At 40.7% G+C, this 27,925-nt stretch overlaps 1 protein-coding gene across 2 annotated transcripts; it reads right to left on the bottom strand.

Annotated features, from left to right (window-relative positions):
- Positions 1-14,178: 14,178 nt before the first annotated feature.
- Positions 14,179-25,174, bottom strand: LOC117893491 (lachesin). 2 transcript variants are annotated; one of them, XM_034800124.1, is made up of 11 exons: positions 24,923-25,174; positions 23,349-23,455; positions 21,925-22,129; positions 21,694-21,861; positions 21,425-21,553; positions 18,782-18,872; positions 17,925-18,008; positions 17,569-17,678; positions 15,919-15,981; positions 14,586-14,879; positions 14,179-14,503 (listed from the first exon to the last, which is right to left on the bottom strand). In XM_034800124.1, the coding sequence occupies exons 1-11, from the start codon at positions 25,035-25,037 to the stop codon at positions 14,409-14,411; spliced, it is 1,461 nt and encodes a 486-aa protein (XP_034656015.1). In that variant the 5' UTR covers positions 25,038-25,174; the 3' UTR covers positions 14,179-14,408. The 2 variants fall into 2 exon arrangements, with proteins under 2 accessions (XP_034656015.1, XP_034656016.1); XM_034800125.1 differs by having other exon boundaries at positions 21,700-21,861.
- Positions 25,175-27,925: the final 2,751 nt, after the last annotated feature.

Genomic DNA, 27,925 nt, shown 5'->3' with positions numbered 1-27,925 from the left:
AAACATTGAACTTTGATTGTCCCATATTGGAAACACTGGTTTACAATGAAAGTGGTGTATAGAATTTTTTTCAGTCTATATCTATCAGGCTATATAACCACCTGTCAGTGGGACTTTCATAAAAATTCGGCAATATTGAATGTACTTCAAAGAGTATGTTGCTGGGGGTACTTTTTATTGTCTTTTCTTTATCGAATTTTTTATTTAATGCCTTTAATTCTTATGGATTTCTGTAAATTTCTTTGCTAATAAAGGGTTTCTCCCTCGGGAACACATTTATATAGCATTTTTTGCCTCCGCCCATAGAAAATCTTCCATTAAATGCCACTTTGCTGCTTCTACTACAGAAAATACTTATTAAAGTCTTTTTTTTAACATTTCCATTCGGAACGTAAACAAATATTTCCGTGAGTTCCACACAACACATTTTGACGTACACATGACACACCCATAACCATAAGTAAACACCAATCAAAATCTAAACCACATAATTGCATAATTCCCCCCTTTTATGTCCATAGTTTTAGTTTTTTTTTTATGGATATCCTGTAGCCTGTAACCTGAATATGAATGCACATGTCTCGGCAGTTGGCTCAAGGACCTCCTGCCAATACAATAACCACTTGACCATGTGCCTTTGGTCCTCTGTCTAGCTCTGCTATTGTTTTACCTTTTTTGTAAATAAATATTTATAGCCCTTTTAAATTGCGATTTGTGTGGGACTCTTTGTTGGTCTATCCATGTGGGCTGCAGACGTTTTTCCTAATTTACTTAAAATAGAATTGGAGCACAGATCGTGCGAGTACACATATGCTGGGCATGTAAATTCTTTTTCAATTTTATTGCAATTCAAGTTTTAAATTCAATTTAGGCGGAAGGACAGGGGCAGGGGCCGAACATCTCGCAAAGAGCGGAGAGGGGACTACATGCATATGGCAGCGGCTTTAACTTAATCTGATTGTAATACGATACACTTTACAGTTTCCACTGATAGAAATCAGCACCCACATCATCTCATCTCCACGCCCTGCGCCATTCCATCGTTCGTTCCACCGAGACAGACAGAGATGCCGCCTCCTCTCCTCTCCCCTACCCAGTCAACCTTCTCCGCAGCTGTTGCTTCCATTGTTGTTGGTCTTTGGGTTCTCTCTGTGTGCTGCTGTGAAGGGGGACGGTGCGGGCTGGAGGGCATTTTGAGACGGAGGATTCGCGCGTACAAATCAAATAAATTATCTGAGGATTTACAGTAATAAAGTAGTAGATAAACCAAACCGGGCAGCACAGTGCACAGTGGTAGAGAGGGAGTGAGATTTGGTCGGGGAATGTCTTGGGGTCTCTGGGCAAATGGAAATTCAGTTCAGGGTTCACTAAGTCCGGAATGAGTTGTTAATGGGGAGGGAGGAGTTCGCGGTCCCGACTTTTCTTGGGGTTTTTGTGGTGTGGGAAGAGTTCCTTGGATGGGAGACTCTCCGGATGGAGATGATTAGAAAGGAGCCTGAAGATATGTATTCGATACATCCTTATTTGTTTTTAAATGACTATTGGGGATTTTTTTTGGGGTATGCAGAATTTTTTTTACGTTTTTGCATTATTAATTTCTTCATTTACATACATAAATACTTAAAATTTTGCGGATTTTCTTGAAAAGATACTCAATTGTGTGTACTCAATTCTTATAATTTATTTATTATCGAGCCAACACAGAAGGAAAGCGAGAGTGAGATTCCAGACCTACCACAACTTTGCGATCTGAATAGCTACGCTCAGCCACTCATTTTCGCTTTCGCTCTCTAGCGTCGTGGCAGAGGTAAAGCAGCGTGCTAACAGCGAACGAAAACATGAGTGAGATCTACACACATGTGTACATGCAAATGTACATATGTATTCTCTTGCTGGGCCACGCACTTTCGCTTTCGTTCTTTGCTGTGGGAGAGGGAGACTTTGCCGATTTGCAAGCCCAAGCAGCCTCTCTCAGCAACATCTTTCGTGACGTAGCCCACCCCCACATACAATACGTTCTTGCTTGCCCACTCAATTTTGCTTTCGTTCTTTTGCAGGTAGACGAAGTTTCGAGCCGACTGCGCTGCTGCGTTCTCAGCATGCATATACATACATATGCACAGCTTATTACGTTCAGTCATTTACACAAAGTACCAAGCGCCGGCGCACGTGGATTCGCGGCGTGGACTTTAAGGTGTTGAAAATTTGCGGAAAACATTCGGAACATTGCATAAACACCCGCGTGATAAATGACAAATCTTCCGGAAAACGCGAAAAAGTCATGGAAAAGACAGTAATATGAAAGTCAATGTGTGTGGAGAGCCAAAGAACTAAAAACAAATCGCATCTTGTCTGAAAACAATGTTTTTTTAAGTGAACAACCCCCGAAAAAGAAGTGAGTGAAAACGAGAGTGAGAAGATTCTCTTGACCTACATTTACTTTTTGATCTGCACAGCTACATATGCACAGCCACTCACTTTCGCTTTCGTTTTCTGTTGTCGCGGCAGAGGCTAAGCAGCGTGCTTACAGAAAACGAAAACATGAGTGAGATCTATGGTTCATACATACATACATGAGCACATACATATGTATGTATGTAAGCTCTTGCTGGGCCACTCACTTTCGCTTTCGTTCCATGCTGTGGGAGAGGGAGACATTGCCGATTTGCAAGCCCAAGCAGCCTCTCTCACCTTCTTGCTCACCCACTCAATCTCTCTTTCGTTCTTTGCTGTGCGTCTCTGCTGCACCTCTCTCACCAACATCTTTCGTGATTTCACCCACCCCCATTTACAATACGTTCTTGCTTGCCCACTCAATTTCGCTTTCGTTCTTTTGCAGGTGGAAGAAGTTTCGAGCCGACTGCGCTGCTGCGTTCTCAGCTTGCAGTTGGAGCTTGGGAGAGCAGAGACAAGCAGAAACGAAAGCCTATCCGATGTCAACGAAGAGATTTGAGCTGCATACGCATGCACTCTCATCACGCCATTCTCACTTCCCACCCGCCGCTCATTTAAAACAGTCAATTAAATCGCATGTCTCATGCTGCGCACGCGACTTAATACACAGCTTATTACGTTAACTAACTTACACAAAGTACCAAGCGCCGGCGCATGTGGTTTCGCGGAGTAGACATAAAGGTGTTAAAATTATGTGGAAAATGCTCGTAACGTTATAAAAAACCCGTGTAATACGTTTAGAAACTGTTTAAAAGAAAAAGCTGCCGGTAAAAGAAGGAAAATTGGTAAAAAGTCGTGGAAGAGGCAGTATAATGAATGCCAATGTGAAGAGCCAAATGAAAACAATGATATTTCAATGTGAAAGAATGCACGAAAAGAAGCGAATTGCGTCGCAGTTTTAGCGCTGCCTCCCACCCACATTTCCAGTTATGGAATTAGTGTGTAAAGATGGAAAAGGAAAAATAACGGCACTTATGACGTGATGCGCCACTGAGCTTGAACTTGTGTTTTTTTTCGGTGAGAGTGAGTGCAAGTGTTAGTGTCGATGGTCATTATGACGGCAAGGAGGGCTGGGCGGTTGCGGCCAAAGTGAGTGAAAAGTGAGTGCAGTGTAAGAGTGAGTTGAGTGCAAAAACAGTTGAATGTCCCGCAAAACTAAAGAAAGAGCGGAAATAAAATCTCACTCAGTGTTAAGTGAAAGTGTAAGTGTCGATGGTCAGTATGACGGCAAGGAGGGCTGGGCGGTTGCGGCCAAAGTGAGTGCAGTGTTGCTGTCGATGGTCATTATGACGGCAAGGAGGGCTGGGCGGTTGCGGCCAAAGTGAGTGCAGTATAAAGAAAGAGCGGCAAATAAAATCTCACTCAATGTTATGAAAAAGTAAAAAGCGGCACCATGATCTTCCAATAAGCTTCATTTTTTTTCTGTGAGAGTGAGTGCAAGTGTTAGTGTCGATGGTCATTATGACGGCAAGGAGAGCCAGGCGGTTGCGGCTAAAGTGAGTGAAAAGTGAGTGCTGTGCTAAAGTGAGTTGAGTGCAAAAACACTAAAACGTTCCGCAAAACTAAAGAAAGAGCGGAAATAAAATCTCACTCAGTGTTAAGTGAAAGTGTTAGTGTCGATGGTCAGAATGACGGCAAGGAGGGCTGGGCGGTTGCGGCCAAAGTGAGTGCAGTGTTGGTGTCGATGGTCATTATGACGGCAAGGAGGGCTGGGCGGTTGCGGCCAAAGTGAGGCAGTATAAAGAAGAGCGGCAAATAAAATCTCACTCAATGTGATGCACCATGATCTTCCAATAAGCTTCATTTTTTTTCTGTGAGAGTGAGTGCATGTGTTAGTGTCGATGGTCATTATGACGGCAAGGAGGGCTGGGCGGTTGAGGCCAAAGTGAGTGAAGTGTTAGTGTCGATGGTCAGTATGACGGCAAGGAGGGCTGGGCGGTTGCGGCCAAAGTGAGTGCAAGTGTTATTGTCGATGGTCATTATGACGGCAAGGAGGGCTGGGCGGTTGCGGCCAAAGTGAGTGAAAGAGCGCAAAAAAAAATACAAACAGACAAAAACAAATAAGAACTCCACACACACACAGAATGATCGGCAAGCAGTTCCCTATCAGTGAGATGGGGAATTGAAAGACAATAAGAGACAAATGCCGATATCCAAGCCTAGCTTTGACTTTCTAATGGGTGAGTCTTTCTGTTGTTGCGTACTCTTTGTACTGATATTATTATTTTTATATCCTCTTATATTTGTATTTATATTTTAAAAATATTTGTATTTGATATATTGAGTTATAGTGTTTTTATTTTCTCAAATATTTTTCTAAAAAGATTATTTAAATATTTTCATGTGATAAATTGCTGAATGGTACGGTGGACCATTCTATTTATATGTCTTTATGCACACTGACCATTTCCTATATGCTTACCATTTTGCTGTCTAAACATTCCCAAAACCTTATCAAACCTTGACCATGCCTGTTCCAAATCAACTCAAATGATAGAAAAAAATCTCGGAAAAATCCAGAATCTCATTTTCATTCCGTGCAACTTAATGACAATGACCGACAATTGTTGTTGTGCGACAATCTTGGTGTGTCAGGACACCCCCAGGACCACAGCCAGGACAACCCCCTTAGTTATACACTGTCTGGCATCAAATGTCTTTATCTTTTGCGTGGCCGTTAACGCCGCTTAAAGTCAAATACAGCCACTCAGGGCACAGCCGAGCCACAAAAGTCGAAGTTGGTGGGGTGATGGGTTGGTGGTGCAGAGAGAAGAGTCAACAAACGTGTTTAGCAAACACCAACAACGAAAGATATACTATATATGTATATAGAAGAGATGGCAGGTCATGGGGTAGAAGGGAGTGTGCTGCCGCACACACACACACACACAGATACAGATACAAATGTAAATGCCGTAATGGAGATTGTGTTTGGGAAATAACCGCGCTGCGTCAACAGTATTTATTTTATTGACATTTGTATGCCAACCATCCTACTCCGCCCTTTTTGCAGCTCTCCTCTGTCCCAGACAGACAATGAAAAGCTATTTTCTGTTTTTCGGCGACACCAAAACCAACCTGACAAAGTCCTCTACACAGACACAGCGACAGGGGAAAGGGAGGTAGAGAGAGACCTACCAAAAGAGAGTTTCGGCGGCAATCAGAAGACGGGAGGGAACTTTACCCTGGCAAAATGAGCGCGTAAAAGTTTATGAGCCGGCATCATCAGCATCATCATCATCCTGTGTGCCAGAGAGAAGCGCTGGCAAAGAGCATCAAGTGATTTGCTATTGTTAGGCTATCAAAAAGTTTTCAACTTGCATTAGAGCACAACTTCAAAAAACAGTCGAGGATTGAGACCAGTTCCCTGGTGACCCTGACAAAAAAAAAAGAAGCCAAGTAAAAGATTAAAACAAAACGAATGCTGGACGGCCAAAACGGCGGCCCACTTGTCAAAGTCAATGCCAGTTCTCGAGTGGAGAAGTCGGTCTAAATAATACAATAAGTAATGGTTGGTAGGATGGACTCTTCCCAAGACAATTGCGTGGGTTGCAGCCAGGAATCGGAAATGAATGGCATTTGTTTGCCTCCCACCTCAAAAAGGGAAGCAGGGGGCAACCTCCAGGGAGAAACTGTAGGCCTGGCTGAAGGGAGGAAAAGCAGGAAACCTGCCTCCAAGACAAGGAAATTCTACGCAAAATGAAAACCATTTTCTCCTCTAATCAATGCCACAACAGACTAAACTTCACTCCTTTTAAGCAGGATTAAAATAAATGCCTCTAGAAAATATTAGTTCACAGCTAAATTAAAACAAAAGAACACCAAACTCTAATGAACATAAATGTACCAGAAATGTCTGATTATGACTAGGGAAATGCTTGGGAGACCCTTAATCAAAACTTGATTACTCCCAAATAGCCAAAACACTTTATTTCCATTGCCTCAAAAGATACCACAGAGACAGCGAATAGCTTGTCCCAACTAATTCAGAGAAATGCACACAAAAAGCAGAGGGAAATCTGAGAAGAAATCACAGATTAGGAAAGGAAATTCTGTCAAAATAATTTGTGAAGAACATCAAACTGAAAGTTATTTACGGACAACACAGGATTTTGTCGCCTGCAGGACCGACCATATCCCATATCCCATCTTCTCCTATCTTTTCCCATGCTCTGTTTGTGCATCGTCTTCTCATGTATATTTCATGCAATATCCTGTTGAATATTTAAATTTGTGTACACAATTTCCGTAGCCAATGGCTTTGACAATGGAATCATTAAGCTCAAGATAGCTCTGAAAATTCCGGGACAGACAGCCCGGACTGGACTGTCTGGTGTCCGGAGGAGCATAGATAAGCATGCCTGACTGAACTCCATAGGACAACAGCAGGACAGGACCTTCTTCCTGTTAGTTTTAAGACAAAATTTAAAGACATATCCCAGGGACAGCTGATTGCAGTGCATTTCATTTCATTCCACTTTTCGTCTCCTTAATTGCGGCTTCAGTTCGGCTGGACATAATTTATCAGACAGAAGCAGTCAGACACGCCACCAGCTGCACGCCGCAACAAATTGACAATTAAATAGAGAGAGAAAAATGTGTGTGTGAGGAGGGGAGTCGAAAAACTTGATTAAAATTTACCATGGCAACGGGGTAACAGAGCAGGATGGGTCACAGGCCAGTCACGTGCGTCGAAGGCAGCTGTTGCACTCTGTGGTCATCTCTCTGCTCCCCCCAAACCCCATTCAGGAGTGCGTGGCAGCCAATATATGGCAGTCCAGACACACACAGTAGAGCAGAGCGTGGCGCAGCGTGGCCCGAGTACGTGACCAACTGCAAAGCTGTCAAAAGCTGTGAAAATTAAAAAATAAACTCAAACAAATATGCGCCAAAGAAAGCAGCAAGAAGGTGGTTCTCTTTGCCAAAAGAAATGTCTCTGTAGCGGCGAAAATGTTGAATTTCTTAACCAGAAAACAGGGAAGAAAATACGATTCATTTCATAAAGAAAAGCTAATAATATACATGGGAATTCCTTTCAAATAAAAGCATATTTATGTCAACTAAAATCCCTTGCATTGCTGTCACAGCTCCATTCTCCATGCTACAGTTTCTGGCTCTTAAATTCTATGCTGCTGACATTTCAGATGACCGCAGTGTTCTCATAAAAACTGCAATGATGTCAATGCCCCTGTACCCGCCCCGCACTGCGGCAGCGGGGGGAACCCAAAAAACATCAACAGCAAAGTTTCAGCACAGCAGCCACATCAATGAGTCCCCACACAATGCCACACATTTTTAGAAATGCCAAAAACAGAGCCCCCACCGCATAGAGAACCACACAGCACACACTCAGACGCACACACTCGAAGGCACTCGTCGAACGAACCGAACCGTCAGTGTCATACAGCCATCAAAGTCCGTTCGCGAACAATGTACTATGTAATTTTTATGCAACAAACACAAATTTCTCTGGGGTGCAGTATGGAAAACTGACAGATGACAGAGTTTCCCTCCCCCTATAAATACACATACACAAAGGGAGATAAATAAATAGAGAACAAAAAGTGGAGAGAGAGATGCAACGAGATGGTATGGAAATCTCTCATACAGTAAGAGTGAAAAATGTATTAAATGGAACAATTTTAAGCAGCAATTTGTAGGGTGAAAAAATGTTTATTGGGGGTACAAAAAAAAAAAAAAAATATAAAGAGAGAGAATGCACCCAAAACTAACTTTGAAAAGTTGAACTCAAACTCAAACTCGGGACTTGCTGGGAACTGGCTGGCACTGCAGGGCATAAAAGTTCCGATTTTGTAATGATTTTCGTAGTTGATAAACTTCGACAACTTTGAATAGATCCGGCAACTGAATAAAGGGCACAAATTTACAGCCAAAATGATGTATAAGTTGACAGGGGGGAGAATCGTTTAAAATGAGATGAATCGATGGGGGAGAAAATATAAGTTGAGCGAGTTCTAAAGAGAGAATTTGATAAGTAAATGGCAGGACTTGACGAAGATTGTGTTGTATCTAGATGTACATTTCCACATTTAAAGCAGCTACTTAAAAAATAGTTCTGTAACCTGCAGATTTCTTTCTACAAGACGAGGGAGGACCCAGATTTAATTACACCACTTTTCACAGAAAAACTTTCACGCACTCATCATCATTAACGCTATGCGCTACTTAACCTGGCTGTTCTCTCAATTAAAATTGTAGACACATGTGCAGAATGTGCAGACACCCGCACAGAATGTAAACCAAAAGAAACTTCAACGCAGAAAAAGATTCCCACGAACGTAGCCAAATATTCTGCCAACTTTCAGCTGCTTTCACATCCTCCTCTGACGACACCATTGAATGCTAAGCAAAGTGTTGCACTTGCTACATTTAAATGAAATTAAACATATTTCCTGCAGCGACAAAGCCAGAGACAGAAAACCCAGACGGGTAGACCGACTCACAGAAAAACAGACAGTCAGACCGAGAGAAGCGGGCACAGAATTAATTTGTTGAATGCGTTCTCAAACGGCGCTCCAGCCCAAGTTTGGCAAGGGAAGAGAAGGGTTCTTGCTCGTCGCGTATTTGTGAGATGAAAGTTTTGCGCTTGAAGCTTATCTTAAGTGTGCGCCACGCTTTGCCACTCAACTATTTATACCCTGTAAAAGAAGATTAGAGAAAGGCTGACAGGCAGAAGGCTCATGAATTATAAATGCAACACTTTTTGATTATCGAAATCGACGTTTGGTCCGTATGAATATGCCTAATCGAGTGGTTATAAAATGTAGGGCAACATTCGCACCCATCCATAAACAACTAAAACTTAGAATTTTAAAGATCTCGAAGTCTTCTCATAAAAATCTGCATCCTAGCCAATAAAATTTCGTTTCGCTTGTATGATTTCAACAACCAGAACCAGGAATGTGATTTTCTTTTAATTTTCTATCTTCTTTTTGCTTTGTTACTCCAAGATAAGTATTTCAATACCAGAGTTCCATTTTAAAGAGCATCCTTCTAGTCGTAATCTTGACTCGTTCGCCCTCCCACTGTGGCCTGGGCAAAAGGATGAACGATGAAATGAGAGGCTGAAGAGCTGTAGGCAAAACTTTGCCGACAAATGTGGTTTCCTGTTCTATTTGTCTCTCTCTTACTCACTCTCTCTCTATCGTTTGCCATCTCTTTTGCACATTATATGTGGCTGTAAGTGGCGTCTGAATCTTCGTCTCGCCGTGGCATAATTTTCGCGCTTTTGTGCGCATAATTTAAATGACTTTTGAGAAGTTTCCTCAAGTGGGCGCAAAGCAGGCATTTCAGATAAGAGTGCAAGGTGTCTCCCAGCCCCTCTCTCAATCTCTCTGTAAGCCATAATTATGATAATGTTAGTGCGCCCAAGTGGTTTTCCCCCCTTCAAATGTGAGAAGAGAAACTTTTGACTTGAACAAAAAATTATTACGTCTACGCATGGTGTACACGAGAGTGAAACGTTTTGTCATTCTGTTTGTTGGTGGCTAAAGAGGGGCGATAGAGGGCTAGCGGGTTTGTGGTATGTGTGCGTGTCGAGGTTAATTGCTGAACGTCAACGTTCAGGCTCTGCTGAAATCTATGCAAATAACATTAATTTATTAAGCATTTTTTCTTGCCACGGGCAGGAGCAGCCTGCAGCCCCCAGCGAAAGTGTTTAGCATATTTTGTGTGAAATTTGTTTGCGTGACTCAAACAATTAGCAGACGCACATCGACGGCGGTCTGCTGGAAATTCACTGAGAGAAATGTATAAGGGAGGAGTTTTTGTAGTTTAGAATTGTTTTCTTTGTGTTAAAAATCTGAATTCAAAATCGAGTGCATTATTTCCACGAAATATTGATGATTTTCTATGAAAACTATACGTAAGGGGTGACAGATCTTACCATTTTCTTTGCCAAACTATCTGATCTCTAAAATTAGATAAAGTAGATTAGAGTCTAAATATATCTAAGCTGCAAGAAGTTATTGGAAAAAATCATTCTTTGTTTCCAAAATATTCCTTTTTTTCTGCCATAAAACCAATCGATTACCAAAGAATAGCCAAGCATTAGGCTCATTATTGGCACGTTTCCACCTAACAAAAAACCAGTTAAATATGTGTAATCATTCCTCATTTCTTTCAGTGCACATGTGTGGTCAACGCTTTTGGTGTATGTGTTTTTGCTAGTGCTGTAAATAAACGCGCTCATTAACGTGCTTTTTATTTCGGTGTTCGGTATTTGGCCAAAATGGCGGCAAGGATTGCCCTCGACGAGCGAGCGACCAGCCGCCGCCGAATGTCAAACCCCGAAAAACAGGAAATTTGCATAAATGCAAAGCCAAATGCCAAAAGCCGCAACCAAATGCCAAAAACCAAAAGGCCCAAAACCAGGGCATTTTTCCGTCTAATTGAGAGGCCTGGATTAAATGCAAATGATTAAATGAAACAACTGTAATTTATGTTCATTTACTCCCTCTCCCGCTGCCACTCTCTTTCTGTTTTGTGTTTTGTTTACATTTCTTGCTCGTTGGAATGTCGCTGTGGTATCAATCAACTCAAAGTTTTATTATTTAATTATTATCGCATAATCGTACATATAACTGCTTATAAACAAACATTAGTTTATGTCAATCTTAATATATAATTTGGTTTAATTTTAGCTTATTTTCATTCGAGCTGCGTTTTATTTTACAATAGTTAAGCGTTCGTTTAGATTAGCTTTTCTTTTCTTGTTTGGGTCGTGCCGAAAGTGGAAGTGGAAATTAATGGAATACTCGTATTTAACTTTAACTTTTGAGGAACTGGTCCGCTTCTTTTTGTAGGAGAAATGTCCTCAAAATTATGATTTAGAAACTAAAAATGAACGGTAAATTTTGCATTGTTATCTTCCACTTTCATACTTACATATTTTACACTATGCCTCATAGGAAAACACATCCGTACCTTTTACTTTCATTGCACAAAAAGCATTAAACGTACATTTGCCAATGCTCTAAACATTTTTTGGATTTGCGCTAATCTTTCAAGTACAGGCAACAAACAATATAAATTACTCTGTATAGGCGTGTATATTTATATTTCTTTGCATTATTTTGTATTCATAATTATTGTTTTATCTTCAATGTATAAATAAATTAAATTAAGTACATATTTACGATTAGGTTGCTATTTTTAGGACTTGTTTTTTTTCTTTTTGTGACTTTCGTTTGAATTATTTACTGCCTGATTTATTATTTAAGGTCATTTTAACATATTTACACACAACTGAAAAAAGGTCAGCATTTATTTACATCTATTAGTCGGGCATGTAACTAATATCAAAACAAAGTTAGCTGTTATTTACAAATAAAACAAACCAAAAAGGTTAAATTTTAATTAGAAATATTTACTAGTTAGCCAAACAAAAAATAGAAGCGAAAAATGTGGTTGAAATAATAATGAAACATTTGTATGAGCATTTGAAGCTGAAGGGAATTTGTGTGGAAATTATGAAAAGTTCACTGCAAATACTGAAATATTTACAATTGTTGGAAAATTTACGACTCCCTGGAGGAGCGGAGCGCAGGGCTGTTGACGACAGAAAGATGATTGTCGTTTATCCTTGGCCTGCAATCTTTTCAGCCTGCATTTATAATAGTTAATTAGCTGCATTGTTCGAGTTAACTGCACAAGTGACCTTATTTTTCATTTCCCCCCAGTACACCTTGCACTCGCGCCCCCTCTCTTACAGCTCTCACGACCTTAATAAAAGGGGAAAATTAAATAAAATACATTAATTTCGTTATTGTTGTGAAACGTCAACAACAACACGCATGCAGACGGACGGGGGGTTCCACACACACACACAATGTTGATGATCAATATTTTCAACGCGGAATGCGCTTTTGCTCCTTTCGGGCATTAACTTTGTTAAGTTTTTCTTTTTGTCTGTGCTGAACGTTGGAGAAAGCCAATTTTCCATGCGGTTTTCCCCATCGTTCATTATGTTTATGTCAATGCAAACTTGATGCAACACGAGTTGAATTATTAAAATCGTGGAACGGCAACGGCAGAGACAGAGGCAGAGGCAGAAACAGCAGCAGTAGCAACAGCCGGGCATAAATACAGTGAATTGGCAGGCCTTTAACCTGGCCAACACCCTGCCTCGTGTCTGTTGCTTCTGCACTGAGTCCCCACAGAGTCCCCCTTTTCCGTACATGAACCTTTATGCAAATGTGCCATATATCTTCTGGCCTTAATGTCATTTTTCTTTGCCGTCGATAGCGCTGCTGTCTGTCTGCCTGCACGCCTCTCTCTCTCCTTCACGCTTTCATGGCTCACTCACTCACTCACTCCTTGGGTTCGTGGCATGAGTTATGGCCAATAAATTGGACATGTTAACTGTGTGTCATTGTGCGGGGCCAGGAGACCGCAGGCCATGCAATTTTATGCTGAAATTATGCTGCAAGCGAATCACAGAAGGGAGATCGTAAAAATTAATGACATTTTCAAGGCGTTTTAATGCCCCACCAACCGCCCGAACATATGGCTACACAATTTTAAGCCCTTACTCCTCGCACCATGGCCACAATTTCATGGTGACATACACACCGACACACAGACTCATACAGACATACATTTTGTGTTTGCCTCCGATGGGCGGTGGTCTGCGCTGGAGGCGTGTCCGGTGCGCGACTCTTTTTCTTTCATTAAATAAATTGGATTTTTTTCGAGAAGGGGTTGAAAAGTTGCGACAAGAATTTCCAGCAGTTTTTCGACAAGCAAAAAAAACATCCATTTGGATTAGCCGCTAAATTGTTCGGGGGATTCCGAGGAATTTAAGTTTTTGCACCACACAAAAAATACAGCTAAATGTGGGAGATTTATCGAGGAGTTTTCTTTTGACCTTTTAAAAAGTGAAGCAGAAGCTTAGAAAACCTTTGAAATATATCCAAAGCCTTGGTTTGATTTGGTTTTAGTTTTTAAATTTGCTTGCAATTTGAAACATGCAATTGAGAGCAATATCATAAAAATGAAATCCAAAATAAAATATGAAAATTCTCCACATTTTATTTCACAGAGAAATGTCTGCCAAAAAATATATTGGCAAAAATTTGATAAGAATAAATAAGAGCACTTTATAAAACTATTCATGTGAAGAGTTGTAGAAATTTCAGATATGTTTAATTCCAAAAAAATCAAATCATAAAGACCAGACATTTATTCGCCTGGCTGAAATGAAAAGTTGTACAGTTTGTACGAATATTTTGTGTTTGTTCTTTGCCGGTGTGATATGTGGATATGTACATATATGCATGAGTGGGGAATATCCATGCCTAAAAACAAACAAACAATTAAAAGCAAAAAATATCTCTTGGAGATTGGCCAAATAGAGACCAGCTGTGTTTGGTTTTCGCCCAAAAATGCATTTTTAATAAACATAATTCAGCTCTCAGAGAGATCAGCTTTTGTGGTAGAAAAAAAGGAAACAGATTTAAGCCCTATAATCCGGAACAAAACTTGTTACTAAATGTTTATGTTTTATATATTTAATTAAGTTATTTTTTTAAGTTTCAGTTTCATGTATTATACAAGTAGATTTTCATCTCAGTATTTTTGTTGGAATATCTTAAGCTTTAGATTCTCCCATTCTTTCATAAGTATTGTACATACAATGAGCATTTTATTGTTGTTGCAAAATATTTTCAAACGCTTTTCTTTTAGTTTTTGTTTTGTTTCTTTTTTGATAATTTTACAAATTCTCGTAGCTTGGATGTGAGCGCTGAGCCAAGCTGTTGTTTGAAGCATTATTCTTATTGGTATTTTCCTTTTGATATACTTTCCAGCTATGAAATATGTTTATATACCTAGGCTAAACCCCTTTTCCCCCCCGATAGATAGATAGACTAGACCCCACCCCTTTGGCTGCATTTTGTAAATGCTTATTGAGTAACTCAAAGGATTTATTGATTTCAAAGCCGAATGGCCAGATAGATGCCGGCTCCCAGCGTTAGCCAGCAGCTGAGCAGCAGCAGCAGCAGCTCTCTGTGCGGTGGCATCAGTCCGGCTGGAGAGTGGTTGGGTGGAGGGGGGAATAACATCATCAGTCTGGAGATTGTTGAAAGAGTTACTGGGCTAAAGGCACTTACCCACTGATGATGAATACTCATTCGGTGGTCGCTCCGTGTAGAACATGCTCTTGCCTATCGCCAGGGTGCCCTTGGAGCTGCCACCCAATGCGGACAGGCTATTGCCCGATGCACCGCCGGGCAGGGCTGAGGTCTGCATTGAGGTCGATGATGATGACGAGGCAGCCGAGGCACTGCCACCCGGCCCCGATGAGGAGGAGGCAGAGCCAGGATATAAATCGTTCTTCATGGCATATCCAACATCCGTTTGTAGGGATTTCGTTGTATCGTTGCGTGATGAGGGTATGATATTGTCTGTATATAATGAAGAGAATAATATACACATTTAGTACCAGTATCTTGCATCGCAGAGTGGGTCACTATTGTCGAATTGTACAAGTCTGCGTTTGCGGTCTCTTAAACAAAACTTAACCCTAACCTGACATGGTTTTCAAGTTAAATTGCGTGGAAATCTTGGCTGCGATACAAAAAGAAGAAAAAACTCGTAGCACACACACACACATGAGGCCACAAACAATGGCAATGGCATCCTTTGTTGTCCTGACTCTGGGATTAGGTTCCGTTGCATTGTCGCTCTCTCGCGCTTTACTCCGCTTCGCCCTGCCCTATGCTCAACTCTCTGCCCGCCAGTCACTTTAAATAAAATATGTTTGGTCTTTTGCTCTGCCCCAGGCTATGGCTACGGCTACGGCTTCGGATTCAGCATCCAGCTCTCGTTCCAGCTTCAGCGTTGAGCGTCTCTGCGGCAGTGTTTCAAATGTGTTTCCAACCTAATGCCCCCGAAAATCCTTTCGCCCGGCCCCTCCCCTCGGCATAATCCCCAGCATATTGCTTTGCCAGAGTTGAAGTCGGAGCTATGGACACACAGCAGCGACACGGACTCCGGCAAACGGGAGGATAGGAGACTTGAAAGTGTGTGTACTTTTCTGCTCGACTTGAATTTCAACAAGAGTGGGGACTGGGCCCCTTTACCCTGCCCCCCCCCACGCTGAATTAGTCAAAAGTGCTTTACTTTATCTCTTTTTGTGGGCGTGTCCCAGCACCAGCGCCAGTCCCGGTACCCAGCTCCTGCTTGTGGATCTGTCTGGCTTAGCTGCTACTTTCGCAGTTTTGTTTGTGGCTCGCCGTATCCTGTATCCTGTATCCTTCCCTTTACATTTCTGTCTCTGTCCGTGTCTGCTTGTGTGTGTGTGTGTGTGTGGATTGGTGTGACTTTCACGCTCAACGCTGAATGTGTTAAGCACAAATACGGAGCATAGCACATTCCCCACATGCACCTGCAGGTATCCCTCTGTTATCCCTGTACCCCATCTCTGACAGATACTATACTTACTCTCCCTGGACTCGACTGTGGTGTGGGTCACCTGCTTGGATGGTGTGGATGGCAAAGGTATTTCTGCAAATGGAATTGAATAACATTGCATAATTATTAATTAGAGGTGTGCCTTATTCTGAAAAAAGAAAAACTGCTGCAAAAGAAATACTTATAGCAAATGGTTGTTCATTACACGGTGAGGGATAAACATGTGTATGTGTGTGTGTTAGTGGTTGCTTGTGGCTAGCTTTCTGTGTCAAGAGGCGCGGGAGGGGGCCTCTCTAGTGGTAAGGTCAACCACACTATGGCTTGGCTCGCTGAGAGGCTTAACTGAACTCGATGATGTTGGTACAAAGTTTGTATAAATGCCTAGGAAAGTGGTGAGGGTCAACATTTCCTGCATGTTGAGTGTTAACTATAGCATACTTTTGCGGGATTGAAATAAAACTCTGAATGGGAATCAAGTTTAATGGATGCCGGGAAATTCTTTTGATTGAATGAAGTTTGTTTTGCTTTAATGAATGCATTTTTAGTTAAAATAAAATTTTGTCTGCTCTTGGGGGTTTTTTATAGAGGGAAAACAACCTGAAGTACCAATAAATTAGCTTCGAGTGTGAAAAGTCACTCACATTTCACCATTAATATGTACAAATTTATTTGAAATAAATAAACATATTTAACACTTCAATTAAATATATTTAACGTTTCAACTGAATGATTTAACATTGAAATATAAATATATATATTTTAAACTAAATACATATTTATTTAAAAGTGTTTTTTTTTCATTCGATTAAATTATTAAAAACAATTTTTGAAATCATTTAATTTAATTAAATTTGTTTTGTTTTGTATTTAGTCATTTTTCTCCACAAATTTAAGCTCTCACATTTCCAACATTGCATTCTAAATAGCAAAACAATTTAAAGAAAATTAAACATAAAAACTGTTTGAAAAGAAAAATCCCATGATATAATAACATCAAAGAACTAAATTCAACTTTCGTCTGTCCCGATAACCTTTTATCCCACATCTTTGCTACATTCTTGTAAACAGTAAAAACAGAGTAAGAAGTAGGAAAAACCCCCGAAAACATGAAACTGCATAAAAAATAAATATAGTATAAATGCAGCTATCCTTCGCCCACATGACGGCAGGCTCCTTGGGCGATACAAAGTCAAACAATTCCGAAATTCACCTTTATTTTCCGTTTACGTTTATGGCGAATGTGTCTCCGTGTTGTTGTGGGGCCATGTTACGGAGCAATAAGCTTCCAGGGGAGGTCGGGCGAGGGAGTGACGATAGGTGCAGAGAAGGAAGGAAGAGAAGTCAAGGACAGAGGGGCAGATAGGGCCAGACACAAGCCACCAGCCACCGCTCGTTTAGTTTAACGCTCCAGAGGGCAACATAGAGAGGGTGGAAGGAAGATAGAGAGGCAGTGGGATATGTGGGATATATTCCGGGTCTATGGGTAAAAGCTTTTGGCAAAATTGTGCCACAAAGGGCGCACGATATTGCATTGCCTCTGAGTGTGTGTTGTTTCTGCTCTCTCTCTCTCTCTCTCTCTCTCTAGCTATCTCTACCTCTGCCATTGAGTGTAGCTCTGTGTGTGTGGGTTTGTGTTTGCTGTAACTAGTGCACTTAAGCTACCAATACAGCTGCACTTACCGTAAACACGTATGGAGCCTTCCGTTTCCCCCAGTGAGTTCTTCGAGATGCATCGATAGTTGCCAAAGTCACCATATTGCAGGTTCCTTATCGTCAGCTTCATGTGGGCGCTGCAAAAAGGTCCAAAAACACGAGAGTGTAACGGATACGTTAGCCATCAGGTTAGAAATGGGGGAGTGTACTCGTATCCCCCCACACATTTGACTTCTGCCAGCAGCACTTGCGTCTGCACCTGACCCCCACGCAGAGGCAAGTGCAAATGCCACGATAAATATTTGAACACACAATCTTAGATATTTTATTTATGTTGGAGAGATACTGATACTGTTACTGCCACTATACTGCTTTTCACTTACCGATAAGAGTTCTCCGTATAGTCGGTTTTGTACTTTTTGCTGGGCAACACCATCACCGAATTGTATACCCAATATATGATGGCTCTGTTGGTGGTAAAACGTTTTCAATATTTTTGGTTTTCAAAACGAAATTTCACTTTACGAAGAAAAAACTAATCAAATTCTCAAATGAAAGTAAATATTTTAACAAAATCAAAAGAGAAATCGAATGAGCAAAACTCAATAGAGACGCAGACACACCAAACACACACACACGCACACACGAACACACAACAAATTGCAATCAGGTGCAATGTAAAATCAAATGAAAGTGGAAGGAAAGGTAGAGATTTCATAGAGCGAAGATTTCAATACTCTAAAATACATTTTCATGAACTTTTGCCATGCATTTTGTTGCAAAAATCGTAATATAATTTTAGGTATAATTCGATGAAATTTATGGAATATTCGACTTTATTTTATATTTGATTTGATATTTCTCAATTGCGTAAATTTCAGTTAAATAATAATTTAATGGTAAATAGTATTATTTGAAAAAATTTAAAAACACAAAAAATTGCCTAATATTTTATGGTAAAATTAAGTCCATTAAAATTATAAACTTCCTAAACTTCATAAAAATCAAGTTTCTGATAAAAACAAACATACCCCAAAATAGAGTATTCCAAAAGAAAAACACAAAAATAAACCTGGAAAACCCACAGAGACGAGGACGCAGTCACACATTTTCTAAACTACATTTTACAGAGCAGAGGTTTTTCCCTGTACAGGAAAAATCTCAAAAATAAAGGGGGGAAAAAATAGTCAAAGAAAATCGAAATGCAAAAGTAATACGAAAAGAGAGAAAAGAAACTCACTTGGGATGCGCCTCCGTGTGGCAATCGATGGTTACATCTGTGCCGGATGGAGCGCCAACAAGTTGATTCGGCACCCAAATCATAGGCGAGACTGCAGATACAGAAACAAAATAGAGATAAAGAGTGTGATAGGGAAAAAGCGAGAGAAAAGTTTGATATGAAAAAGGTGTGGGCAAATGTAAATGGCAGCTGGAGGGAGGAGGAGATGATTGGGTGCGCCTGCCACAGGATACAGGTGTCGTTGCAAAGCACACGCATAAGCAGCAGCATTACGCCTGTTCAATGTTTGTCTGCATCGTTCTTTTAAGTCAGTTTTTCTGTCTGTCTGTCTGTCTGTCGGTCCTTCGGTCCATGTGGCTGCCAGCTTAAAATGAAAGTGCAATGACAAAGCTGAAAAACTGAGTTGAGAAAGAGAAACGCAACGTGGTTAGACACACACAGAGAGCAGCCGGCACAGTCGTACAAGTAGAGCAATATACAATATGGCTAAGACAACACGTCAGCAGAATTGAGCAATGAGAGCCAGGGGGTGGCTCATGGTGGTACAAAAAAAATGAAGTTTCGCAGGAAGTACGTGCTGCGGACGGGTTTGTCACTGCAAAATTTTGTATTGGATGGAAGACAGAGAGGCTGTTTCAACACTGATAAATTGCATTTTTTCTTGGTTGGGGAATGCTCATTTTCTTTAAAGAATCTATAGATCTTGAGATACATGTTTAGTGTGGATTTAATTAGGGATATTTAAGAGAATTTCAGAATTATTTTAAGGTGAATTTCTGATTGATTTTTAGTTGCTTTAAAATGTATTTTTAAGGGTTTAAAATCTCAAAATATTCCTTACGTTAAATCGGATTTGTTGCTTCTATATTTTTCTCTATTGTGCTTTGAATTATTTTATTTCCATCAAAGACTCTTAAACAAATATTTCCACAATAATCGCGACTTGTGTCAAACCCATTTCCCCCTGAACTCTGTATATATTCTGTACCTCCGCATTCGTATTGTATCTCCATCAGTCTTCGTCTCAATATAGCAGGCTTTTCATCTCACTTAACACAGAAAGTATACCTTTTTTTTTGCAACCACCATCAACCGCCAGAAGCAACCTCAACGAAACTATACATTAGGTTGCTCATTTTCAACAGTCGAAGACTCGAATTCCAGCAACTGAAACCGAACCCCAGATAGCTTTGAGACCGATAAGGGATATTTGTAGACCCTTTGAAGAACTTTTTTCACGGTTTGTCGATTAAATTGAACAATTCCACGGAAAAATTGAAACAAATCGTAAAAACTGTGCAGGTTGGATCAATTCGTGCTCAATCGTGCAATTATAATAACGTTGAGACATTTCCAGTATATCTGCACTGACGTGCAGTGCTATTGTGTCCAACATTCAACAAATTAAAGAAAAGAAGCTGCTTGCCGTATACAAGGAAGTCAATGTAAAAATCCGATTATCTTCTACTTTAAAATTTTTAAAAATCCGGGCACAACTTTTTTTAGTTTAATATGGCATTGCTTTTACTTATTCCCATCATTATTTGTTTAATTCAATTTAAAAATAAAATAAAAATTCGATTTTACCCTGAAGAAAAGGCGGTGCCACGCCCATTTTTTCAACATACCTTCCTTTCACTATTATAAACTCATATCAAAAAACTAAATCAAAAAATAATGTTTCGTTTGGAAGTTATTAATTAATGCCACAAAAAGTGGTCAAATGCCCCATAGTGCACTGCCGCACACCCCCCTGAAAGTGTGCTGTGTGTTCGACCAAATTGAAAGAACCTGCTGACAATACGCCTACCTGCAATACGAGGACTGGCGATGCCTGAGACTCTCCGCTGGGGGAGGGAGGTGGGCACGCACAAAACCGTTCATAATAAAATAGAGAGAAAAAAAAGAAAGCACAGAAAAACGCCGTGAAAGTCATACGTGCAACGCCGGCAAGTGACTTTATTGCAGGTACGTGACGTGAATTATTGTCAGTGCAGAGAACAGGAGGAGCAGAGCAGAGCAGAGCAGAGCAGAAGGCAAGGCAGAGCACACCGGCTGAAACTCGTTAGGATTAACAAGCGTTTACTGGCGCACGGTGTGCAATGGCAATGGCAACGGCAGGAGGCAGCAGCAGCAGCAGCATAACTTTTACGCCCATCACAGTTCTGCCAGATATACACATACATACATAGCAGATATGTATATATGTCTGCTGTATATATAGTGGATATAGTAGGTATATATCAGCTGCATTAGATGGCGGCAGCTTAGCTGCGTTTGTCACTCATTGCGCGGAGCAACGAGCGTGCAGTTAAATTGATGAGCACCAGGTACAACAGCAGACGATGCCCCTGGATGGATGATGGGATGTGGCTCGGCTCCTGCCAGGATGGATGGGAATATCTCGGAGGATAGAATAGGCAGGGGCATTGAGGATGGATAGGGGGCTTAATGCCACTGGCACTACCTGGGGCCTGGATGAATGGCCGCGTACGCTCCGGTAAGTGCCCGCGCGTGTTTCCACTAAACTGACAAAGGCAGCAAAACTGCGCACTAATATAATATACGACGTTGAAGGAGTACAGATAGTTTTTCGGTGTTGTGTGAGTGTCTGTTTGTCTATCTTGGAGTATAGATACTTACACTCCACATCCAGTATAATGCGCTTGGACACCGATGGCGGTACTCCATTTGTGGCAATGCAGAGATAGGCACCCATCTCATTGCGACTGACTTTGGTTAGCGGCAGGACATCGCCGTCATAGACGAGCACTAGAAAGCATTGAAAAATCGAATTAGTGAAATAAGAGATTTTTCATTGCAAACTTTCTACTAGTTAAAGGAATGAATTTCCAATCTCTAAACGTTCAAACCAAACCATGAACTCGCCTCACTCTCTGATAAAAACCCACCTTTACCTTTTTTCTTCTTTTCGACGGCAATTTCCTCGCCATCCTCGCGACGCCAAATGATTTTGGGTGTTGGAAAACCATCGGCACGGCATGTCATGTTGATATTTTGATTTTCACGCACAGCCACCGATGACGGTGTGCTCTCAATGTCCAGAATGTTGGGTGGCACTGCAAAAGTGCATACGCAGGAAATGAGAACTGAAGTGGGTGTGTCGGGGGTGCGCTACTTACCCACCACCTGCAGATAGCCCACTTGGCTTATCATGGGATTTGTGTTCACCTGACACATGTAGTAGCCGCGATCATCCTGATGCGCCTGATTCACGTGCAACAGCCACGTGTTGTCCGTGTAGGTGATGCTGTAGCGTGGTATTCGCGATATCACATGACGATGAATGGTCAAAATCATTTGCCTGTCGATGTGTATCCAAGCCACCTACAAAACGAAACGATAAACATTATCGATTTTGGTCAATTTTATCCAAACAGGCAGCTGGCTGCTCCTTCTAGAAAGATCTTTGAGTGGGGAGCTGGCCGAGGGCGCTGTCATTATAAATGAACGTCATGTCGTGTGACGCAGGGATCCAGGGACCCAGGGTATAAAGCCAACTTGACAGCTGTTTCCGCATTTTTAATACACTTTTCTTTCAAGCTTTTTTTCTTGGTCTTTCTCGGCACTTTCTTTGAGCTTTCACACACACACGCAAAAGATAGAGAAAGGGATTCCTCTTGCTGCAAGGATTTGTTCCCCAGCTGCAAACTTTTCAACTTGACTCTCTCTTTTACGCTCTCTGCCTCTTGTCCAGCTTCAGTGACAGGAATGAGTTTCTCATTTCTCTGGCTTTCTTTTGCCCCTCGCATGTCCTGGCCAATGTTGACAAAAGTCCAATAAGAGCCAAGCAGCCGAAGGACCCTGGGTCCTGGGGACAGTGTTTTATATGAAGTTGATATGGCGAGTAAATATTTGTGATTTGTTATGAACTCTCGCTGTAGCTGTGCCAGCAGCAGCGGCAGCTGAGGGAGATAAATGATAAGTGATTTTCTAGTCGTTTTCCACTGGGTTTGCTAGCTTCGATAGGCCAGCAGGGGGAATGGAAATGAATTCAAAGTCTAAGCAATGCCTGAGATGTGTATGGATCGCATGCCAATCTTACAGATTGTTGCCTTGCGGCACACAGAAGTTGCAGTAAGACTTGCAACGAAAGTGAGTGTTGAATTAACTTTATAATTAGAGTTTCGAAATGCAATCAAATATTGTTGTAAATTAACACCGAATCTCTCTGTAAGTTAACATTGAATATCTCTGTAAATTACCATTGAATCTGTCTGCAAGACAAGCCTAAACTTTCATCAAATGTGTGTGTAAAATATCCCTTGAATTTAATATAATAATTTCCGAGAGACAGGCTGAAAACCCTGTCACGTCTGTCATCTCCAGTTGTCAATGGACATGGACCGCCTCACTGTGACTATCACTGTGTCTCACTCTGACATTCGACTTCACTTGGGTCTTTGTGCCATTTATGAAATTGATTTTCGACAGTGTCCATCGTTGGCTGAAGAACTCCTTCAACCGATGCTCGACCATGGCATTCATTTTTACGCACGATTTATGGCAACTTCTCCATGGTCCATCTCCAACGTTTTTTACTCACCTTATAGCCACCCAAATGCTCGACGACACAGGGCAGATTGGCATCACGGCCCACGGCCACGGTGACGTTTGGTATCGGCTGTGCGAAGCGTGGCTCATCCATCATGACTGTGAATGAAGAGAGCAGAGAAGCCACAGAGGCCGGGAAAGTCTGTTAGTTAGTTTGTTAGTGAGTGCAAGAGGGAGACAGAGAGTACTGGCAAAAACATGATCCTAGTCGCATGAAAATTACGCTTTCATATCAGAACGAAGCTTAGATGAGCTAAAAGATTGTTTTCTAAAGTTTGTGGATAAAGATTATAATTAGAGAGATTTAATTGGGCAGTAAATAAAATAAACTTTTGGGTAACTCCAAAATCTTTAATCAGATTAAATCATATTCAAAAGTGGCTCTTAAAATTATATTCGCCGCAACTCCACAGTTTATCTTTACCCTGAAATCATTTATAATCCTCAAAGCTACATAGAAATATATAATCCAAAAATAAATTCCCTAAAATGGCGCAAATATAAATGAACCAGTGTTTGCCCTTAGCGGTATTTTTCTAGACCATAACAAAGTCATTAAAGCCCAGCGGAGTGTGTGCAGGGTAATAAAAATAAAGAAGTGCAAATGTTGATGGAGCAGCAATAGCAGCTGTTGCCGGAAATCCCTGACCCACAGGCCAAATATAATCAACAGCAGGGGAGCAGCCGCTGCAGAAGGAGCCACCAGGAGTGGAGCAGAAGGAGCAACAGAGGCAACCGCAGCGTCATTATGAAATAATTAAACAAAGCAATTTTTTATCTGGCCAAAGAGCGGGGCCACTGGCACTGGCAACGACAACGACGACGACTATGGCGGCACGTAGCACGCCTGTTGAGGCGAGGCGTCCTTGGTGCGAATGGTGGTGGTGCTACGCCGGTCCTGCCGTCTGCCGCCTGCTGTTGAAATATGCAACTTTTGTTTCACTCTCTCTCTCTTTTGATTTTATTTTTTCTATGCATTCATTTCGTGTTCGTGCCTCTGCCATTGCCGCGGAAGTGGCGCACAAAAGCAAAAAACACGGTCTACCTCCTGGCTGCTGTTGCCTGTTATCTGCGTCATGCAGCCGTAGCACCGTTTGTACCCATGCCGCGGCAGCCGCGCCCCTCTACTTGCATCCAGTAGGCACCAGCATTGCACCTGTCCCACGGTTCACGGCTTTGACCAGACCAAGAGAGAACAAGTCCACCGAGCCAGGCCAGGCCGGAAGGCCGTGTGTTTGCTGCGTTGCCATCGTTTTGAGGTCTCATTTTCTTAATTAAATTATGACCAGATCTGACAGTTTTAACACTGCCCGACAACACGTATGCGTTGCCATGAATATGCGGAGCATATTGAAATTTTCGTGGGAAATTTCGAGATAGGAATTTATGACAGAAAAAAATAGAATTAAATCTACATTGCATAAGATTGTTGTCGGTCAAACAAATGAATTACTGGAGGATATTGAACTGATTTTAGAGTCCAAAATTACTCTTAGTTGAGGTACATATATTTTTAGCTTTTCGAACACTAAAATTAATATAAACTGAATATCCATTACGACTTACCGTGCGTCACCAGATTTGTCATGTAGATGACAAACAAAATCCTTCGATTTGTAAATCGACTGGGGAATATATTTAAGGCTATGAGCAGCAATTTAATTACTGTTAATATAAACATTTCGTCTGCTTTATTTTACTCGTTTTTTTTGTTGCTCTTTTAGATAAATGTTTGACTGATGCAAAAGTATTGGTGGAATTTTTTGTACACAATTTGTAGTTGGTATTTTTGAGTTAACATTTTCATTAAATGCTTTTTTGCTGCATTTTTTCGTTGCTTCCTCGCTTTTGCCGTTTGGTTTTTATTTAATTTTTATTTTATTTTTTCTGCTCTTTGGTTTCTGTGCATTTCCTTTTTGGTTTTAATACATTTATTTGATTTGCGTAATTTAATTTGCACACACAAGTGAACACGAACACGCAGCACACCCATACGAATACGAACACTTTGGCAATTCAAATTTTATTTAGCGTAAAGCTTTAAAATCGCTTAATTCACTTGACGCGTCGGATTGCTGTTGTTGTGTTGTTTTTTTTATTTTTGATGTTTTTTGCTGCAGACGAAACAATGAAATTGAATATAAAAATGCAGCCAACACATGTGGGGTTGTAGGGCCACAGGGGAGCGCCGATTTCCAGGGATTATGGCATTTTATTATTATTATGGCACTCGGACTGGAATTTCGCGTTGCGTTTGTTGTTGCCAGGGGCTTTGCAATGTTGTCTGTTGACTACGACTTGCAACAACAGTAACAAGAAATGAAAGCTAGTTTTTTATGGGAGTACGAAGCTTTAGATACCCTGGAAAATATATGAAATATAGAACTCCTTTTCCAACTAGGTTTTCAATGGAAATATAAATTTGTTGCCTTTATTTTATTTTTTAGAATTAATTTTCGACTCAGGCTTATATTCAATTATTGATTTCTTTGGAAAATACCTGCATAAAATATTTCTTTGGTCCAAATACCATGAAACCCAAGGGACCATACCCAGCTTGTACAAAAATATTCATGAATATAAAAGCTCTGATTTTTATGTTTTTTAATCTACTTTTTGAGAGGAAAACCCCCTTAATTTTCGTTCAGAAAACACTACTCTTTTGCATAGCAAAAATCTACTAAATATCATCATACCCACTGAAAGACAACAAACAATGGGAGAACGCATTGCAGAAGTGCCTGGAGAGGAGCCTAAAGGGGTCCATGACTGGACATTTGGGTTCCTGTTGGCTGACTTTGTCTGGCTGTTTTCAGAGTGTCGGCTGGTTGTTGGTTGTTTTCAGTTCTCGGTTTGCCAAGTTCATTTGGCTGGTAGCTCCCTGCAACATTTATTATTAATAGCACTTTATTCCGGTCAGTTGTCGTCGTCTATATGCATTTATGGATATATGGACATTGCCACTGCCACTGCTCACACATATGAATGCGTTTCATTGATGTTACTATTTTATGGTCCCTGGAAATGCGTTGTAGTGGCTGCCAGCAGGATGGATTGTATGGCCGTTGGCCGCCAGCAAAGGGCTGTGTCATTGTAACTGTTACTATTATGGTTACTGTTACAGTTACCGTCACCGTGTGACCATAACTTTTATTATTACGGTTTTTACCGTCATACTGTATGGTATATGACATCATTCCATTGCTCTTTGCAATTTTGGATGCATTTTTATTTGGACTTTATTTAATGTGAACCAGGGAATAACCTCAGAAATCAGAGTGGAAGGGAATGGGAGAATGTGCTGATAAAGCCATCAGTGTTTGAGCAAAGGAATTTTTCTTTGGAATTTTATTTTTAATTTTTCGATACTTTAAATGGTTAAATTTGAAAAGAGTCTGCTGCCATTTATCTTTTTTTTATACATAGCTAAACTATACAATTTCATTAGAGATAAGATCCTGAGATAGCCTTAGGAATTTTTTTAATTTTTTAGTTTTAAATTAATATTCAACAAATACTAATATTTTTCTGTCACTTATTTTTTTACAGATATCCAAGAATATGTTATCCAGGAGCTCATTTTCCTTTGAAGTTACGCTCCACATCAACATACAGGTACGTTAAACAATCAAACCAAATCTCTCTATCAAATACCTCTCAACATTCCACCGTATCTCTGTGTTTCAAACTATCTTTGGGCATGGGAAATTCATTGAAATGCATTTGGTTAGACTCTGACATTTCTGCCAGCGCGCACTCTCCTGCTGTTTTTGGTAGCGCGGGCAAATTTGTGAAATGACTTATGAATGAACACATTCCATATCAGCTTCCTGCGTTTGCCAGAGACTCTTTTCAACTCGCAATTGTGGCACCGCGCGTACCGCTGATCCTCACTCACTCAATCACTCACTCACTCAAAACTCTCAACTCAGTTGACGCTTCGATGTATTAATATTTGATGCGTATAGGAAAACTCCACCGTGTTTTTATTGCGTTGCCAAATACTCGTATACGAGTGTCAGCTGCTGCTGCTGCTGCGAAAGGCCCCCCGCAGTCTGACTGAAGGCCTTAAATATTTATGTGTATGCATTTATTCAGATGATTTTTATATATTTCTTCTTGTTTAATCCTTTTTGAAAGTAGTTAAAACTGTCGGAAGTTGGAATGAGTGTCGTAACATTTCCCAGGCAACCAAATGTTGGAAGCCAAAAAAACGAAGTGAAGTGTCCATTTATAATATACATTTCTTTACTCTTTTTGATGGAGGTATTACTGTTTTTTACGTGCTGCATATTTGGGAGTTATTTGCTATTCAAAATTGTATTTTTTTTTCCATTGATTTCGGTCAAATGCTGGCCTGATAAAGCTTTCGAAATTGAAGTGTATTACAGGTTCGACTTTAATTCTCTTTTTTGATAGCTCTCTTTTATGTTTTATTATTTTTGCAGCATTTATATTCCATTATAGTGTTTCCGAAGTTCCAGATCGCTTAAAAATTGCCAGTCTTTAATATATAAACGACATTGTACGTTTAATTACATTGCAATTTTTATGTGGTACCCCAAAAAT

The sequence above is a fragment of the Drosophila subobscura genome, chromosome J (genome assembly GCF_008121235.1).
Source record: "Drosophila subobscura isolate 14011-0131.10 chromosome J, UCBerk_Dsub_1.0, whole genome shotgun sequence".
Lineage (NCBI taxonomy): Eukaryota > Metazoa > Arthropoda > Insecta > Diptera > Drosophilidae > Drosophila > Drosophila subobscura.
Note: the sequence above shows the minus strand (reverse complement) of the source record. Positions and strands in the feature narration are given on the sequence as shown.